Below are 19,213 nucleotides of genomic sequence, written 5' to 3'. Positions count from 1 at the left end.
CGTTTCACGGGACCACAAAACAAATCCCATTGTACTAAATCGACTATATAAACAAACACACCCTTATGTAATGGCATATTTGCACTAGCTATTTAGCTAGTTGACACTCATCCAAGCTAGATCTACCTGTTATATACAGTGTATTACTGTTTGTTCCTGGATTCCACGAACTGTGATTTTAAATGACGAAACAAGTGGTTCTCGAAATCTCCGTTGAGGTCACCGGATTTTCTCACGGGACAGTACCCATTCCCCTTCCGCGCAACATTAAGATCAGAAAAGCTGACTTTTGTAAAAAAAAAATAAAAAATAAAAAAAGGTTTGTTTTCCGGGAAGCGGCAAACCACCATAAATGGAAACTAAGTAAATAGGTGCGACTTTTGCTATACATGTATTTGCACGGAATTGAGTGTTTCTGTTGCTATCATGATAGGACATCGTGAACATGATCGCAAGCGACTTCTGGCTACGCCTGCATGACCAAGGACGTTCAATGTCCCCTGAAATCATCAAGTGCCTTTACTTTGATATCGTACTGAGTATAAGTGCATGTAAATATCCATGATCAGCCATATTAGTAAATAGACATTTGAAATCAGTGAACACGTACAATAAACTACAGAAGCTGTAGAGAATTTGTGGTTTTGAAATTAGCTAGTAATGTTAACTTTGGTCCGATGTTGCAATAGGATATGAAATAAAACGTTCACTTTGTAAATATTTCAAACATAACAAAACAGCGACAGGGCAATCTTCTACAGCATTAGGTCATTGACATTTCGACTGATGGTTTCTTTTGATAGATAGTCACTGATCTATTGTTGTGGGTCATCCCACTTCAGTTACTTCCTGTCATTATGGACCCATTTGCCAAGCCTTTAATTACGGCTCGACTAGTTCGACATGTCTCCAAAATGAGACTGATTGGATAGATCACCTCCTTGGTTAGATTGTAAGTAACAGGGGCATGGCTTATACATTATAGACTCACAAGCGGGGATAGGAATGGATAGACAATGTTGGAAACAGGATATTTCATGTAAATAGTGTATGCCACAAAGGCCGACATGAAAATTCCTCCCTAGAAATACGAAGTTAGATAGGATAAATTTACATTTTCTTTCAGTGATCATTATTTTTGGCTAACCAGCACCAACCGATCTAACTTCAAATTCTTAAATTTCAGAGTTTGAGTGAAAATTGATAATCATCGCATGTTACTTTTGTTGGCTAATGAATGCCCAAAAAAGATTCTACCATTCTTGATGTTAAATCCAAATCGACGAGGAACTATATAAAACGTAAAGCCCTCTCCACCACAGAACTCAGTCTGCTAGAGACTGGGTCACAGCGACCTCTAGCGAACATTTATACATTTGCAATATATGTTCCCAATGTGCATTGGTCACAAAGACAAATTTTTCACCCAAGTTCCGTTAAAGCTATTACGTTAAAGCCACAAAATCACAAAGCTTACAGTAAGCTATAAATGTTTAAACATATCGTTGTATACTTTTTATCGATGCCTACTACTGACCAATCAGATTGTAGGAAATTTGGCGCGAAATAAAAACGCGCCAAGCCCAGTGCGCCTGCCCAGATTTGTCAGGTCACATTTGTTTTGGAGCGGGAGGACCAGACAAAAAACATGCCGAAACCCAACACTCTCCTCAACTATTTCTCCAAGTCTCCTGCCGCAGCCAAGAACAAGTCTTCCCCGACGGTCGGAGACACCCCAGAGTTTAAGGAAAAGGGGAACTCGCCCAAGGAAGGAGCAAAATCCACCAAGACATCGCCGAAATCTGCCAAACAAAATGGCGGTACGGGTAAGCTTGTCTTTAAATCGGTGTCAAATAGATCCTAGATAACCCGTGCACTCGCTTTTAATATAACAGAGGGCCTTTTCTATTTTATCTTATTTTTGATGTTCAGAATGTTTGCCGAGGAGATTTGAAATCGATGACTGCAGAAGCGCATGGTGTCGTGAAGAAAGTCGTGGGGAGGGGGGCGTGTTTGATTAAAATACGTATTTGCATGTTGGATAATTTTTACTCCTTTGCTGCTGTGCCCTTTTTGTCTAGCTGTACACTATGAACCAATAATCACCCAGTCTGATGTCAATAGATTTGAATTGATTCTGTGCTATATTTACAGCTGTACAGTACCAGCCAGGAGACCTTCTATGGGCTAAACTGTCGGGCTACCCGTGGTGGCCCAGCCTGGTGTGTGACCACCCCACCACAGGGACACACATCAAACCAGGCAAGACCCCCATGGTGCACGTGCAGTTCTTTGATGAGCCACCCAGTCGCTCCTGGATCAGCCACAAGTGAGCTCAGATTTTTCACATTTTTAATCTCAATATTGTTTTTAAATCAACTGTATTGCATGTACTGGGAATCCCTAAGAAGGGGACTGCATTTAGCATCAATGAACAGATAGTCTTCCACTGGTTGTGACAGAGAAAGAAGACAGATCAAATGCTATGTACAATATATTCAGGTTCATTTTACCAGGGAAGATCCTCCTGCTCTTATTGACAAGTACAACAAACAGTGGACCACAACTTAATGTCTCATCCCAAGGACAATAATCTACATGTTTGATGAACAACAACAGGCGGGATTTGAACTCCCAACCTCATGGTCCGAGGCAGGGCCACTAACCATTGGACTATGCACACTGTAGTAACAGATGCTTGAAGACTAAAACCTTCCTCACCATTTCCAGGATGACGAAGCCCTTCTCCGAGGCCACAGCCAAGGATGCAGGTCCCGGCGGCCCTCTCTTCACCCCCAACCCGAAGGTCCAGCGGGGCGCGAAGAACGCAGAAGGGGCGCTACAGCTGAGCCGCGAGGACCGCCTGGAGCTCGTCGTGGAGCTGCTGCCCTCTGAAGACGAGGACGACATGGACGTAGATGGTAACTATGGCAACCAGGTTGATTTCCACAGTTACCATGGCAACTGACTTGATTTTGTTGTGTCCATGGCAACTTTATTCAATGTTAGTTATGGCATGGGGCAAGATGTTTATGCGTATCATAGTCATAACCATAGCAATAATTAGAATATTTTAAGGTAGCTGGTACATGTAGTAGAGTTTTCTTAGATGTACAGTTAGACCTGTACAAGTGTCCACCTCTACATAGGGACCACTTTACTATTGATATACATGTACAGTCAAACCTGTACAAGTGACCACCTCTACATAAAGACCACCTGGCCATTGATATACAGCCTTCTTGGGCAGGTTTGCCTATATAAGCATGGCACTGTAAGGACGGATTAAATGATTGTCATACATGTAAACGTATGCTGTTGTGGTATTGTTAACTTCTCCTGTTCTTCTCTTAGATGTCCACAATGGTGCAGATGAGGAGACAGGGAGTGAGTGTGAGGAGGAGGTGGCTACAAAAAAGGTAATTCTTTTCTGTGTTATTTGCGTTCTGGCATGGTTTTACATTTCTGTCATTACCTACTACTTCCCTGTAGTACTGCACATGTAACTGCCTGCTAATGTCTGAACAATGGTTGATACTTGTGTCTTCTATTCACAGAGACCCTCTAACCTCAGAAGGAGGAAGGGAACCAAGAGAATCAGGCTGGCTGTAGACTCAGGGAGTGAGTCGGGTAAGTCCTCCATATTCAAACCGTCAAATGTGAAGGTGAAACACTAACCGTCAAATGATGGACCACTGCTTAACATCCCATCCTATAGACTGGAACCCTTTGCAATACATTTCGGGTGAGCGACAACAGCTGGGATTCAAAATTCCCGGCATCTCGATTCAGAGGCAGGGTCACTGGACTACGCATGCTACCTTGTGCCAAAATACAACTTGGTAACAGTTTGTCAAAATTGTGTAGTCCTACTTGTAACTTGTTGCTTTTTTTGTTGTTTTACAGAGGAAGAAGACTTCAAACCTGACAGTGAGGATGATGAGTCTGATGTCAGCTCAGGAGTGGATGAGAACGACATTTCTGAACCTGAAACAGAGTCTGAGCCGGAAAGTCCTATCAAGGTGGATAACAAAGTTCTTTTACATAACCAACTTGTAAATGTCTGTCACCTTCCTCGGAGCAACAGCTAGCAGTTAGCTATCCTGTGATTAACCAACCTGATGAAACTATTCATGGTCCTATGAGTAAGTCCTATGACAAATGAAGAAATGTATCGACTCGTTGGTATTTTTGTTTTGTTTTTTGACCTGGTGATCTTTGTATTGATGAGGCAAGGACCTTCACCTTCAGCCTGCTAAGGTAGCCATTTCTTACCAGGTTTGTATTGATTATGGGGCTTGGCAGCAGGTAGAATGTTAAAGTTTGGATAGGTAGTTTTAACGGGTCTTATTGTCGTGAACATCAGAATCCTGTCTAAGTCAAGGTCTTTTAAGCCTGGCTATTCTGTCTGCAGCTATAAGATGTTTGCTTTGCTTGTATATGACAGCATATGCGTCATCCATGTTTCTCTACTCATCTGTTTTAGCCCACAAGGAAGAGGAAGAGAGAGCCAGCCAAGACCCCGTCTCGAGGGACAGCTCGGCCAGACCTGAGCTCCTTCAGTACCCCCTCCTCTCGCCCCTCTACACCTGGAGGTGCTGCTACACCTGGAGGCGCTGCTACACCTGGGGGCACTGTGAGAACACCTGGAGCACATCAGAACACCAAGAACAAACTGGCCATGTTTTCTGCACCCGAGGTAAGGATACACAGCCCCCCTCCCCAGATATACCCCCCTAAACACACGCACTACTCTCCACCCCTCTCCCGGTGGAACAGTTAGAACTCCATGGGCGCACCAGGACACCAAGAATAAACTGGCCATGTTCTCTGCACCTGAGGTAAGACAAACATGTACATGCACATTACCCTCCTTCCCAACTCTGGTGGTGGTGTTAGAACACCACGGGTCATGCAGCCCCCTCCCCACACTACTCCCCTCCCCATCCCTGGTGGCGCAAACGTTTCAGACAGCATCCACTGCCTTTTATCAGTGACTGGCCTGGAATTTGGAGTTCACAAGCTATTTATCCAAAAATCTTAATCGATATGTTAATAATGTGAAATATTATAATATTGTGAAAACAAGATGGTTCAATTGACGAAAGAAAGTTTGGACGTTCGGAAAATTATCCAGTTGAAGGAGTAACTGTTACCTTGCATATCTTATTACTTGGATGTCTAATAATAACCTTCATCAACGTAGCCCATCAAGTTGTTAAACCAATTCTTCCCTTGTTTTCTCCAGTCTCCCTCTGCAGAAGACTCTGAGGAGAAGACCAAGTTTGCCCACGAAACCTACGAATTTCTGCAGGAAGGAAACCTCAGGTAACATCAGTCCTAACGTACTCTTTATTTATTTATTTATTTCGATGTACCACATTTGTGGAAGGATTGACATAACAGGTGAGCTATCACCTTTTCAAGATGTCATCCCAGACCGGACTGTAAGGTTTGGACCATCGCACACCGGGGCATGCCCCTACTCTTTTTCGAAAGGTGTGGTGGGTTCTTTAACGTGCGCCGGGTGTGGCTCTCCCCAAACACGGGACCTCCATTTAATGTCCTATCCGAGGGACGTCCCTAACCCTAGATGAGCTAGGTACTCATTTACACCTGAGTGAAGTGAGGAAAGTTGTGTTAAGTGCCTTTCCCAAGGGCACAACGTCGGGGCGCAAGTCCGGACATGTCTCTGGGCACACCGGGATACGAACCGGGGACCCATTGTTTGACAGCCGAGTGATCTACCTCTGCGCCACACGGACGCCACTACTCTTTATCCGTGACTCCTCCCCCTCCACTTCGACCTTGTTGAAAAGTGGCCGTGTGTCCGAACAAGCATTCGAAAGAAAATAAAGGCTTTGACTTGACTTGACTAACATAGCAGATTGACTAAAAAAGTAAAATTCAGAAATTGCAATCACTATGCTGTGGCTTTTCAAGTGATGAATTACAGGAATATGGTATAGTTCCACTTGAAAACTTTATGAAAACTTCATTTATTTATTTTTTTTTTCAACAGGGATGCTAAGAAGAGGTTACCAACTGATGAAGACTATGACCCCAGAACCCTGTATGTTCCTGACAGCTTTCTCATGAAGAATACCACACCGGTGGGTCAAAACTTCCAGCCTTCTTTAGGATGTTTTGTTTACATCTTTTTCTGTTTTCTTTTGCCAAAGTGGCTCTCTCCGCAACTAGGCACTGGTTTTCAAACAGCACAACAATATACATGTAAACAAGTAAAAAACAGACCTGAACATCAAATTCAAATTTTTTTTATTCATAATCGTAGTCATTACCCATCCCAGGTCTTTCTTTAACACAACATAGTACTTCTTACCTGCTAATGTTTCAGTAGCCTGTCTGCAAAGCTGTAATCACCTTGTAGACTGTAAAATGTAGTGTTTGAAGTGAGTGTAGTATTCTGGAACTTACATCTATATCGACAATGTTGTTTGTGCTTTTTCAGCTGATGAGGAAATGGTGGGAGACCAAGTCACAGCTGTACGACACTGTCCTGTTCTTCAAGGTTGGCTTCTATTTTCTAAAACTGTAAATGCCTTTAAGTTCACAGGGATTTAATTGTAGTAGGGAGAAAATGAAGTGCTTGCGATTGATTTTATGTCACAATTGAAACAAGGTGGTAGGCAGGCAGAAGACAGAACGAGCATTTTCACAATAATTGTCTTAATTTCACTGTGAAGACAAAAACCACTGACATAAAAACCGGGAAAATTTCAACATTTACAGGTATCACTTTGACTTTTTAATGATCCCCTTAAGCACAAAAAAACAAACAAGCTTAAGTCTTACACTATGTGAAAAATTAGCTGTAATACAGATAGGCAAATCCTGAAGATTTTGGTTATTATCTGTTTGATGTTTTCAATAATTTTCTGTCCTCCTTCCAGGTTGGTAAGTTCTATGAGCTGTACCATATGGATGCCATCACAGGGGTCAACGAACTCGGGCTCATCTTCATGAAGGTAAATCTAATCTACCCAGATGATATCTTGAACATTTGAATATTCAGTTGTCTCTTAACATAGTCACATACACCTATCACCCACCCACGCCTGCCACCAACTTAGTTCAGTGCACAGAAATGGGCCTTGCACTGAGTGAGGCTCTCGGCCACGGACTTCACCGATGATTGCACACTGATTCAAGCTACAGTCTTGCTTTTCTATAGACTAGGTCCTTTGTCCTTTATGATATGGTCCTTCCACTTCTTAACTGGCTTCTCTTCATTTGAGTTCCTTTGGGTAACTTTTTGATGCAATTCTTCGTGAGTTGAAATGGTTTCAGGATTGCCATGTACATTTAAACCTATACAAGTGACCACCACTACATAAAGACCACCTGGACGTTGTGACCACTTTGTAGTCCCTTAGATAATTTATCCCATTGACACAATCCTGTCTATAGTGACCACCTGTCCACATAGACCAGATTGTATTCGTCCCCTGAGTGGTCTACTTACTAAAGGCAGTTTTGAGTAGATAACTGGAAAGAAAACTTTGGAATATTTGTCTCCACCTCAACAAGTTTAGAACTGCAATTCACAAATCCTTTTGTTGGGTCACCCACCAGGGTTCTCAGGCCCACTGCGGTTTCCCGGAGATTGCGTACGGCAGGTACTCGGATACCCTGGTCCAGAAGGGGTACCGCGTGGCCAGGATTGAACAGACAGAGACTGTGCCGCAATCAGAGGAAAGAGTCAGAAAAAGTGAGGATATTTTAGTCATTTTCATATTGATATTTATAGATGGCACCTTATTCTTTTGTCCAAAACTGTAGGTTATTGTTGTAGCCTTTGCTGGTTTTTGCACACACAGACAAAACGCAGTAAATTTATGACACCAAGACGGCACTTTGTTGTATTTGTGCAATTGTTTGCATCCATGGAATGATACACATAAAGTTGAAATTATTCATACCTGACAACTACTCCTGTGTACTTAGAAATTTCAGAAACTTCAGACAGTACTGTATTATCAATCTGGCATGCAGCAGTTTTGATCGTGATGGTTGTGTTTTTGTTGCAGTGGTGAAACCTACCAAGTTTGACAAGGTGGTGAGGAGAGAGGTCTGTAGGATAACTACTAAAGGTAAGGCTGTTATTGGTTATGTTACTTCAAGCAGTACATGTATGTGGCTATTCCCCTATGTTTTTCTTGGTCAGGGTTGTCACTAATGAAATGAACTCAAATTGTTGAGGAACTTGATGCTTATACATGAGGATGTGCATACATGCCTGTACGTAATCTGCTTACTACTTTTTGCTTTTCCTGCCTACATTTCCCAGTCATTTGGTGCTAAAACTAAAACAGAATCTTATGTAAGGGCCACACTTAGAGTTCAAATATAGTCTCGGTTCACTATCATGTTTCTTATAAATTTTTTGATCAGGTACAAAGACGTACAGCTTTCTGGAAGGAGACACAGGAGAGGCTGCTAACAGCTACCTACTGGCCATAGCTGAGAAGGTACGCATAGTCCAGATTCCATACTGCAAACAAGTGCTTTTTGTTAAGCGTAAGCTGACAATATTTCTTCATATTGCATGCTCACAATTTGTTTAGTGGCTGAAAAGATAGGTTTCTAAGGAAAACTAATGAAGGTTTGGAGACCGACAGATGTATTTCTCTTTCCAGGCCAATGAAGACATTGCCGGAGACCAGAGTGTGTATGGAGTCTGTTTCGTTGACACATCCATTGGAAAGTTTCATGTAAGTTACCAATGTATTTAACTTTTATTAACTTTGGTGCTTTCAGTTTTGAACGGATTAGATTCAGAACTAGTCTTACATCATTCAGATTCATTCAAGTTCTCTTAGGCCTACAATGGACATACAATCATTTTGAATTAAGACATACAATTTCTACCAGGTACCAAACTCTAGTCCACAGTAAATGTGAATTCTTGCATTTGTTTTCTGCTCCAGATTGGGCAGTTCCAGGATGATCGTCACAGCTCCAGACTCCGAACACTCATCGCTCAGTACACACCTACTCAGGTAACATGTTTTCCTTCTTTAAAGATTGATACTAAGAAAACAGATAGTGTGAGTAAGTACTAGTAATCCACCAAGTAGTCTACAGTTTCAATAAGTCTGAACTGCTACTTCAGTGTGCTAAAGGTTAAGGTCTTGTTTTTCTGTACTCCAGGTCCTGTTTGAGAGAGGGAAGCTGTCTTCTAAGACCCAGAGCATCTTAAACAGTAACCTGAGCACAGCGCTGAGGGAAGCTCTGTCCAGTTCAGAGTTCTGGGATGCTGCAAAGACGCTGAAGTTCCTCGCAGAGAAGAACTACTTCATGAAGACTGAAGATGAGGAGGAGGAAGAGGAGGAGAAAGAAGCTAGCTGCTGGCCAGAGGCACTCAAAAAGATGACGTCTGACGGTACAGGGGCTTATATTTTATTTCTTTGAACACAATGAAGGATGTTTTTTTAAAACCATTGTCAGCTTTGATAATCTATGAAAGAAAACCAAAGAGTACCAAATGGTGACAATTTATTTCTGATGTTTTTCTGAGTTTTTTTCATGATTTTCTGATGTTCAGTGTTCAAGTCTATGGTTACTGCATGTGTCTATTTGGGTTGTGGATCACTGAAGCCTTGTGTTTGTTTTCTAAAACTAATCTCTTTGGGTTTGTGTGTGTGTGTGTTTGTATGTGTGTGTGTTTGTATGTGTGTGTATCTGACATGCTGGATTTCTTAAAGGAGGGGGGATCTGCTTACCTTGATATTTTCTTGAGTTTATTTCTGTATAGCACAATTGTTCATCCAACCGTTGTCGTGTTATATTTTGTGTACAGCTGACTCTCTGGGCCTGACAGCAGCAGATGACTATGAGCTGGGAGTCAGTTCTCTTGGTGCTGTGGTCTGGTACGTTAGCACAGCACTTCTTTGAAAGCTTACATCCCCCAAATACCAATGTATCAGGCCAAAACACTCTTAATCTGTAAGAAATATTGTTTGACACAAAAACAAAACTCTTAATGCTTGTCACAGCCAACCCACAGCTCTACAAGTTTGACCGTCAGAACATGGTTACCAAATTATCCCTGGTGGAACATACCATCTCAGATTTGATATGTAATATTTCAAGAGATTTAATTAGTAATCCTTATAACTTGCAACTCACAAGCATAACTTTATTATTACCATCCTACTACCAGTACAGAATTTGTGAGTCTTTTAGGATATGGCAGGAAAAAGTATAGGAAGTACTTTTCTTTCCAGGTACCTGAAGAGATGTTACATAGATGAGGAGATGTTGTCCATGCGTAATTTTGAGGAGTACAGGCCTATAGACAGTCAGACTGGTGCAGCTGAGAAATCTGCACCTGACTTCACCACAGGCAAGCAGCACATGGTGAGTAGGAAAGTTCTGCCATACAGTTAACAACAAAATTCTTCATATCCCTTCTAAAGTTGATACTGTAAATGCAGAAATGCTTGCGGGGATTTAAATTCGCGGTAGGGAGAAACTGGAGTGTTCAGAGTGCTTTTGAGTCTGCGTTTGAAACAGTAGTAGCGCTACAGTCACACAATGGAATGTCTATTCACTATAGTTTTAAGTTCATGGTGTAAAGTTCACGCGAAAACCGCGAACATAAATTCACTGCAAACATTTCTGCATTCACAATATTTTTTGCATTCTTCTCAAACATGAAATGTAGCACAGTTGAATTTGAATTTGAACCTGAAAACGGTTTCTTTCCTTGCTTCCAGTTTCCATAAGCTGACTAATTGGTTGAAGAGAGAATATGGTGTATCGGTAAAATTTATTCTTATGGTTACAGGTGCTGGACGGTGTGACCTTGAACAACCTTGAGATCATAGAGAACAGCGTGACGGGGTCGCGGGAGGGCACCCTGCTGGAGAGACTGGACATGTGCTGTACTCCGTTTGGTGGGTTTCACATACTTCTGAGCCCTCTAACTGGAACAAAGTTCTTATTTAGCGTTGTTAACCTCTGGAATGCTATGGTAGCCATTTGGCAACAAAACCTTTGTAGTTATTCGGTTGGGCAACAGGGAGAAGGTTAGGAAACTTGAAGAAACTGAAAGTTGTGTTTTGCGTTTAACCTATTAGAGTATTAGAACTGGCTTCTTCCTTGTACTGAAGTAGTTTTGAATGTCCATGTCATCCCTTTCCAGGCAAGAGACTGTTTAAGCAGTGGCTGTGTGCTCCCCTGTGCAATCCTGCCTCCATCAATGATAGGTAATGTACTGTCCCCAGTTGTTGTAGGGTTGATACATTATGAACAGCGAGTCAAAATATCCCAGAACTGTTATATATGTTTCCCAATACACAATGTAAATGCTGAACAGCAAAGTTTTACTTTTTATGCTGGCACTGTGGTCTTGTGGTTAGGGCTGTTGACTTAGGATCTGAATGAAGGTTCTAGGTTCTATTCCCGGGCAGGCCCGGCGTTGTGCCCTTGGTAAATGCAGCATTGCTGTACATTTGAAGAAAAGTTTTCTCATTCCCCAGACTGGATGCAGTAGAGGACCTGATGGCCTGTAGGGATGTGGTTGCCGAGGTAACAGAGATCCTGAGGAAAGTACCTGATCTGGAGAGGCTGCTACAGAAGTAAGACTTTGTTTTCTGTATGATAGACCTCATCACTACACCTTTTACACAATTTGACCAATCGGGCTAGTTCTAAAGCATGCATCATTGATAGTAAATTACGTAAGGTGGTCTTGGTACTGACTTAAGACTAACTTAAACTTAATGAAAACTTGATATGTTTTGAATGTTGTTGAATGAATGTTTATTTCCGTGTCCTGCGACAAAAGTCGCCCAGCCCATACGGGCTTATTTTTGCTTGGATGCTGTCACTTAACAACCTGTAGCAGTTTTGTGCTTTCTTCTGGTTTTGCTCTAATTGTTAGTATTTAATTGTAATTTGGTCTTTATCAATTTTCAAAGCCAGTAGGAATGTACAACAGAGATACTGATCACTTTAGAGATCTTACATGTCGTACAATGACACCATCGATGACTGTCAAACTTGGATTCCAGAATCCACACGCTAGGTTTGGCGCGGCAGAACAAGGACCACCCAGACGGCCGGGCGGTGTTCTTCGAGGAGGTGAACTACAGTAAGAAGAAGATCGCTGACTTCCTGTCCGCTCTGGACGGCTTCAGGAGCGCCATGAGGATCGTCAGGATGTTCAAGGGCAAAGTGGACGACTTCAAGTTAGTGATTTCTTCTTATGTTTTGTGCAGTGTCCTCTTATTGCTAGTAGATATATTATTCATCATAGTGTATGTTGCCTAGTGAGTTTTAGCTACAAACATGATCAACATATTCAGTGTAGATAAAAATGACATACATGCTATTGGAAAGGGTTCCAGTCCTTAGGAAAAAAGTTAAGCTGTGGTCCACATACTGTTTTTGTACTTGTTAAAAAAAGCTAGGAAAATTTGGACCTGTGAATACAGTACATAGCGTCTATCTTATTTGTCTACACCAGTAGAAGAGTAGATCAACTGTTCATTGAGCTAAACTGTCTCGAGATCACTTTCACCAACTTGTCTTGATTTCTTTCTTCAGGTCCAAGCTGTTGAAGCAATCTGTCGCCTTAGAGAGCAACGAAGCATCAGGAGGACGATTCCCAAACCTGTCATGTCAGCTGATGTACTTCGCCAACGCGTTCGACCACAACGCGGCCCGGAAGAATGGCGTGATCATTCCCAAGGAAGGCGTTAACTATGACTACGATGAAGCACTGAGAGACATCAAGAGGGTCCACCGTGAACTGGAGTCATACAAGGACAGACAGAAGCAGAGGATGGGCTGTGTGGTGGGAAAATTACTCAGTCTGAATGTTCACTAAGTCAAGGGCTCAACAGACTTTTCAGAAGTCAGAAAAGTTTTTGTTGCAAATATATTTCAAGCCCTACAAGGACTATTTCCAACCTTGCTTTAGTTTGGCATGTTTCTGCTTTTCTTTTTCCTGCAATAGTTCATTATCATTGCTTCTAGATGGCATAATGATAGATTAAATGATCATCTTACATATAGTACATTTCTGTGATTTTCTTACTTAATTCCTACTGATGGAAGAAAAAATTAACCTTACTTCGATAGATTCTGTAGACATTAAACTTGTTGTTTACTACTGACCATATTGTTCTGGAGTTCCGGTAAGACCTGTTATTGTGTGGAGATCCTAAGCATTAAGAATCCTGTGTATAGTAGCCACATGTTTGACCATTTCTTTCAAGTCTCTTTAGTGAAAAGCTGAGTTATTGTTTCATGGTTGTGACGTTGTTTATTACAGACGATATCGTTCTGGAGTACGGGTAAGACGCGGTACTGCCTGGAGATCCCTGAGTCGGCGCTGAAGCGTCACGTGCCAGACGAGTACGAGCTGGCGGGGTCCAAGAAGGGGTTCAAGCGGTACTCGACTCAGGAGATTAAGGAGATGGTAAAGACTCTGGAGGAGGCTGAGGGCAGGAGGGAGGCTGCTCTCAAGGACACCATGAGGACCATCTTCCACAGCTTTGATAAGAGGTGAGTATCTGTTTATAAACTATGGGTATTGAGGTTCTTTGTACACAATCCGAAGCAAGTACCTGTCTGTAGCCAGGGCTCGAAATACAATTTTAGGTCAACTTACAATAGTGCAGATGAAAAAAAAACATTTCTTGGACAACAAACTTCTTGCATATTCGTGAAAGTATGATGCCCCTATTCCTCAAGATGGCGGCTTTGAAATTGCTTGGGTCAAGGCCACTAAGTGTGTCCAAAACTCGTAAAAATTCAAGTTCAAAAGGGATGCAAAATGTTGCTTGCTTAATGTACATGTGTAATTTGTTTGAGGACTGATTCATCATTTGTAGTGAAAATTTACTTTAGTAAAAGGGGATAAATTTCTACTGATGGTAACTTGCACCAGTGCAGGTCTTCCTGAAATTATGTGCATGGCTTCAATTTCACATGCGCAGTCTTTCAACTGATCTTATTTTACTGAAACTATAATAATATCATGTTTTTCTAACACTAGTTACAAAGAGTGGGAGGGCGCAGTGCAGTGCCTGTCAGTGTTAGATGTCCTGATGAGTCTGATGCAGTACAGTCTGTGTGGGGACGGGGACATGTGTCGTCCTGAACTGGTCACTCCTGAAAAAGACGCACAGGTATAGTAGAACCCTTTAAGTACTATTTCAAATGTGTGTTTATCCTGTTTTACAGTTAGTAGATGTGTTTATCTGTGGATAGTTTCTGTACATGTATCTGCTTGGTATTATTGTCACAGGGAAACAGGGCGTTTGGAGAATCCAACTGACTTTGAAGTGAAGTATACAAATACAAGTTATGATTGAAATTAGGAAACCATACTCTAGGAGGAAGCATTCCTGTTTCAATCATTGCTAAAAATTACTTTACATTCAACAATCCAAAAAAAAGCTTTCAAAAGTGTTTTTACAAATTCTTTGACTATGATTGACTCCTTCTGTAAAACCTTGTCATATTTTAATCAGACAAAAGTACGCCCAGCCTGATACAACATTGTTTCACATGAATAATGTGTGTACAGAAAGCCTGTAAAATTAGTTTTATTGGGTAAAGTTTTCTGACTTTTACCTTTTCCTTCCCAGCCTTTTATTGAGATCCGTGAAGGCCGGCACCCCTGCATCTGTAGGACCTACTCAGGAGGAGACTTCATTCCCAATGATACTGTCGTCGGCACCTCGGCGGTATGTTCTTCAGCTTGTTTCAACTTATTGTATTGAAAAACAAAAGAAAATGGATATGAAGTACACTGAAAATGTAAACAAACCGCCAAATCCATTAATGTAAATGCAGACCAAGCTACCACTGTCATTTATTAGCAAGAATGATGCCACATGTTCACTATTCACTAACAAGCAATATTTATCTGTAAAAGGTTTCTTGCATGTTACATGTATATTGTTCGACAGGAAGCTTTTTGTCCCTACCTTTTGGCTGTTACTGTTACATTACATTGATGTATCTTTTAGTCCCTGGGCCAAGGCACATTATGTGCAATGGCTTCGTTACAATTTTCCTCAACAGACCTTTTGTAAAGCCATGTTTGTGATTGAATTAATCAATTCTTTCCTTAGGATGAAGATATGGAGGAGTCTAATGGAGCTGATGCTAGCAGCGTTGTCCTGGTTACGGGGCCGAACATGGGGGGCAAGTCGACACTGATGCGCCAAGTGGGCATTATCACCGTCATAGCCCAGCTGGTAAGTTATTACACAGCCAATATGTCGATGGATTTTAGATCCAGTTGCTTGGGTAACTGCTATTTGGCATACACAGCCATTACGTGGAAGAAGATATCGAAGTCTTGTTGCAAATTGTAACATAAATAACACAGGATGTTGTAACACAAGTAATACAATGTATAAGTAACAGTTAAATGTAACTGGTATTGATTCGTTCTTGCCAGTCATTCTTGTGACGCTGAAGAAGAGTGATGAATGTCACTCGAAATGGCCGGAAGTAAATCTCCGAAATTTTTATCAAGTTGAAGGGATTTGCACCTGTGTAGGAAAATGTATGTTGACCAATAGTAGTTTGAAAAATGATTTGATTGATGACTTGATGGGATGTGTAATGTATGGTTCTGTTCCAGGGCTGCTATGTCCCCGCCCAGTCCTGCCGCCTCACTCCCATTGATCGAGTCTTTACCAGACTGGGGGCCAGCGACCGCATCATGTCAGGTTAGTGACTATGCTCTACTGTAAACAAAATCCACATCTTTTTAACCACATGTAGATTAGGCTATAGCACTGTCTTTGCCAGAAAAGTTGACAATGTAACCTGTATGTCTGTCCATGAAAGAAGCTAGACATGAGTGCTGAGGTCTACTTTTTCTAAAACAACTGAAGATGTCTAAACATGAGTTTCTGTGCTTGCTTGGATAACAAAATATATGTGCGTTTGACACAGTTTCTGTTTCCATCCAGGCGAGAGTACGTTCTTCGTAGAGCTGAGTGAGACGTCCAGTATCCTGCAGCACGCCACTCGACACTCACTCGTGCTACTGGATGAACTGGGTAACTTGCTCTTGACCTTTAAGTTTGAAGTCCTTGCCAAAGTTTAGGTCTAAGAATCCTTTCACCAATGCCTACAACACTGACATAAACATATGACAACTCAACATAGTAAAGATGCAAGATTAATACCTTTATGGCCATGTTACAATACATTACATACATTTAGGATACAAGATAAAAGTACAATTGAGAGACTTTGAACCTTCCAAGTTTCTTCACTTAATTCTTTGTCTCTGCAACGATAGCAGAAAGATTGTTGTACCATTTTCACAAAATGGGATTTTACTGTTACCTTGAGAAATTTTGAAAACCTTGCACAGAAAATCCAACGATTGCAGATTGTAAGGAATTAACTCATGGCTCTTTGATGTGTTTCAGGCCGTGGAACTGCAACCTATGACGGGACGGCGATCGCGTGTTCCGTTGTGAAGGAGCTGTCTGAGAACCTGCGCTGCCGTACGCTGTTCTCCACTCACTACCACTCATTGGTGGAGGAGTTCTCACATGACCCTAACGTCCGACTGGGGCACATGGTATGGGTGCCTTTTTACACTAGTGTAGTGTGAAACACTGCTTTATACATTTAATACAGTCAGAAATAGCTGCTGTCGCCTTAGCTTGTTATAGGGGTACTCTATATGAAGGTGCTTTCCTGATACAGTAGTTGTGCTCTGATTTCTGGAAAGGTGGTGGTTCAGTTGTGCTTTTCAGATGAAGGCAATCAGAGATGGCAGACTTCACCCCTTTTACACCCCGGTCAGAAATGCACATTCCCCCCCCCCCCCCCCCCCCCACACACACACACATGCAGAAAAGCCAAGAACAGTACTTCACTCCCTTGGGTGTGGAGCAACAATTATCCTTTCTTAAGTACTTTCACAGAAGTATTAGCAGAGTCATTTCTTTAAATTCAGAAGAAAGCGTGACCATTGTACCAATGTTTGTACACACTTTTATCTCCTGACTGTTCCACCCCAGGCCTGTATGGTGGAGAATGAGAATGATGAGGACCCGAGCCAGGAGACCATCACCTTCCTGTACAAGTTTGTGAAGGGGGCGTGTCCCAAGAGCTACGGCTTCAACGCTGCACGGCTGGCCGACTTGCCGGAAGAGGTTAGCACAATGATATTCGTACACACTTATAAGGGTTGAATTCAAGTTAAGTCAAACCTGTACAAATGACTATGTCTACTTAAGAACACATAAGGACCATTTTTTGGGTGGTACCTTAGGTAATTTTTCGCCTTGACCCAAGCATTAATAATCTTGTCTATAGTGACCACCTGTCTACTGTGACTATTCTTTCAAGTCACAACAGACAAGTTTAACTGTACATAGTGTTTCCCTGACCTCCCAAACCTGTGCAAATTTGGTGCCAAAATGCTACACAGTAGAGACGGTTAAAGTTGTAACTTGATGCTGCATAGCCATATGATACTTTATTAGGCAATGCTGAAGTTCAAACGTTTGTGTAAAAGTTTCTCTATGATCAATGTGTGTGGACACTACAGAACTGGTAGCGTTACTTCTCTCTAAAATTGAATCAGAGAAGTTTTGCCTTTTATATCCAAGAGTTTGTGAAAATGTATAATTTCCTTTTCTGCAGGTGATTCGCGTGGCTCAAGACAAAGCCAAGGAGTTTGAAGAGAACACAGAGAGGCTGAAACTCTTCAGGTAAGACACTTGTGAATGTTTTTTTTACACCTTTAAGAGAATTGTTTAGGAGTTCAGTGCAGAATTAGCACAAAATCAGACTTCAAATTTTGGTCCTCCACATAAGAGTGTTACCTTTTCTTGAGGTAAGATATGGCAGTAGTGACATACCTAAACAGCTTTTGGAAATACTGACAAAAATTAGTATATTTTGTATTGCTTGTCATTTTGTTGTGATGATATGTGTGGTATAAAATAATTTTTTATGTACTTTGTTTTTCCAGGGCTTTCAACAAACTGTGTGTGACCAAGCCTTCTGGAGTCAATGAGTTTGTGTCACTTCAGAACCTCATTAAAGTGTCTTAGACATCAGAATCATGTCTTTAAGGTGTCTTAGACCTTCCACTGGAGCCATGTCTTCAAGGAATCTTAACCCACTGCCATACATGTACTTACATGTACATGTATCTAGTGCCAGAGCTAAAGATGAACAAACTTTCTTATTAAAACATGTTGTGGAAAAGAAACTGTGACTTAGTCGTGGGCTCTTTTTGATGCCCGGTGTACGGCGGGTTTCTGAGCTGGTACAAATATTGAAATGCACAATATAGCATTCACATTACCTTTCCTACATTTCTAACCATTGACTGTACTCCAGTAAGTACGTAGGTGTTAAATCTTTCACTTTTTGGTGATACAATGTAGAAGCATTTTTCTTTCCCTGCTAAAATTCTCCAAAAGTGTACCACCTTATACCATCATGCACAAAAGTAACACTTCTATATGCATGTACATTTATTGTACGTGCATACTTTTGAAATGAAGTCCTGTTTGCTAACATTTTCTGATGGCGAAAGATATGAAATTTCTAGTTGGCATTTCTTTTCACCTCAAATCAATTTTATGATCTTACTTACCTGTTGTATTAAGCTTTACGAGGAATAGTTGAGAATTCTACTACTTCTTGATCATTCACACAGATTTGAAAAGACTGATAGTTTCAGATAAAGTTAGATGAAGTTCTAAGAATATGATCATTTGATATTAGAATGTAGTTAGAAATTTGCTCTTCAGAAGAAATATATTCTTGTTTCTGCCTACTGCTCTATGGTGTCATTTCTTTTGTTCTCATAAAAATAATGCTTTAGTGTTCAACAATTAGATATCAACAAAGGTTAACATGGCCTATCTTTATAATTTTGAAACAATTTCTTATGTGTACTCTGGGGCCAATTGGGAAGCTAGATAGTGGGCAGCCTCTATCTTCAGCTCTAACATGCCACCTGTAGGATATTACTGAACCATAACGTTAAATGACATCAGGGATACTGGAGATTCTGCCAATCTATTTAGTATTGTTGTAGCAAGGAGGTCTCTATTAAACCTCCTTGGTTGTAACAAGTTTTTCTGTACCTAAGCCTGATTTCTTTGCCATTTCTTGTTGTTTTGGCGGTTTTATCATCTTACATACCATAAGTCAAATCAACAGGTTCAAAGTCGCC

At 41.3% G+C, this 19,213-nt stretch overlaps 1 protein-coding gene across 1 annotated transcript; it reads left to right on the top strand.

Annotated features, from left to right (window-relative positions):
• The first annotated feature begins 1,582 nt into the window (after nucleotides 1-1,582).
• Nucleotides 1,583-17,736, top strand: LOC136424497 (DNA mismatch repair protein Msh6-like). The gene is made up of 33 exons (XM_066413115.1): nucleotides 1,583-1,826; nucleotides 2,155-2,329; nucleotides 2,731-2,921; nucleotides 3,355-3,419; nucleotides 3,558-3,630; nucleotides 3,907-4,022; nucleotides 4,487-4,699; nucleotides 5,249-5,328; nucleotides 6,023-6,113; nucleotides 6,473-6,532; nucleotides 6,915-6,989; nucleotides 7,597-7,732; nucleotides 8,052-8,114; nucleotides 8,416-8,492; nucleotides 8,661-8,735; nucleotides 8,952-9,023; nucleotides 9,175-9,406; nucleotides 9,824-9,893; nucleotides 10,251-10,383; nucleotides 10,814-10,922; nucleotides 11,171-11,234; nucleotides 11,508-11,606; nucleotides 12,042-12,218; nucleotides 12,577-12,826; nucleotides 13,307-13,539; nucleotides 14,033-14,165; nucleotides 14,628-14,726; nucleotides 15,117-15,242; nucleotides 15,635-15,722; nucleotides 15,969-16,058; nucleotides 16,437-16,591; nucleotides 17,037-17,171; nucleotides 17,665-17,736. Exons 1-33 carry the CDS (start codon nucleotides 1,649-1,651, stop codon nucleotides 17,734-17,736), a joined length of 4,005 nt encoding a protein of 1,334 aa, XP_066269212.1. The 5' UTR covers nucleotides 1,583-1,648.
• The last annotated feature ends 1,477 nt before the right edge of the window (nucleotides 17,737-19,213 follow it).

This window comes from Branchiostoma lanceolatum, chromosome 18 (genome assembly GCF_035083965.1).
Source record: "Branchiostoma lanceolatum isolate klBraLanc5 chromosome 18, klBraLanc5.hap2, whole genome shotgun sequence".
Taxonomy (NCBI): Eukaryota; Metazoa; Chordata; class Leptocardii; order Amphioxiformes; family Branchiostomatidae; genus Branchiostoma; species Branchiostoma lanceolatum.
The sequence above is the reverse complement of the archived record's forward strand: the minus strand, read 5'-3'. Positions and strand labels throughout refer to the sequence as shown.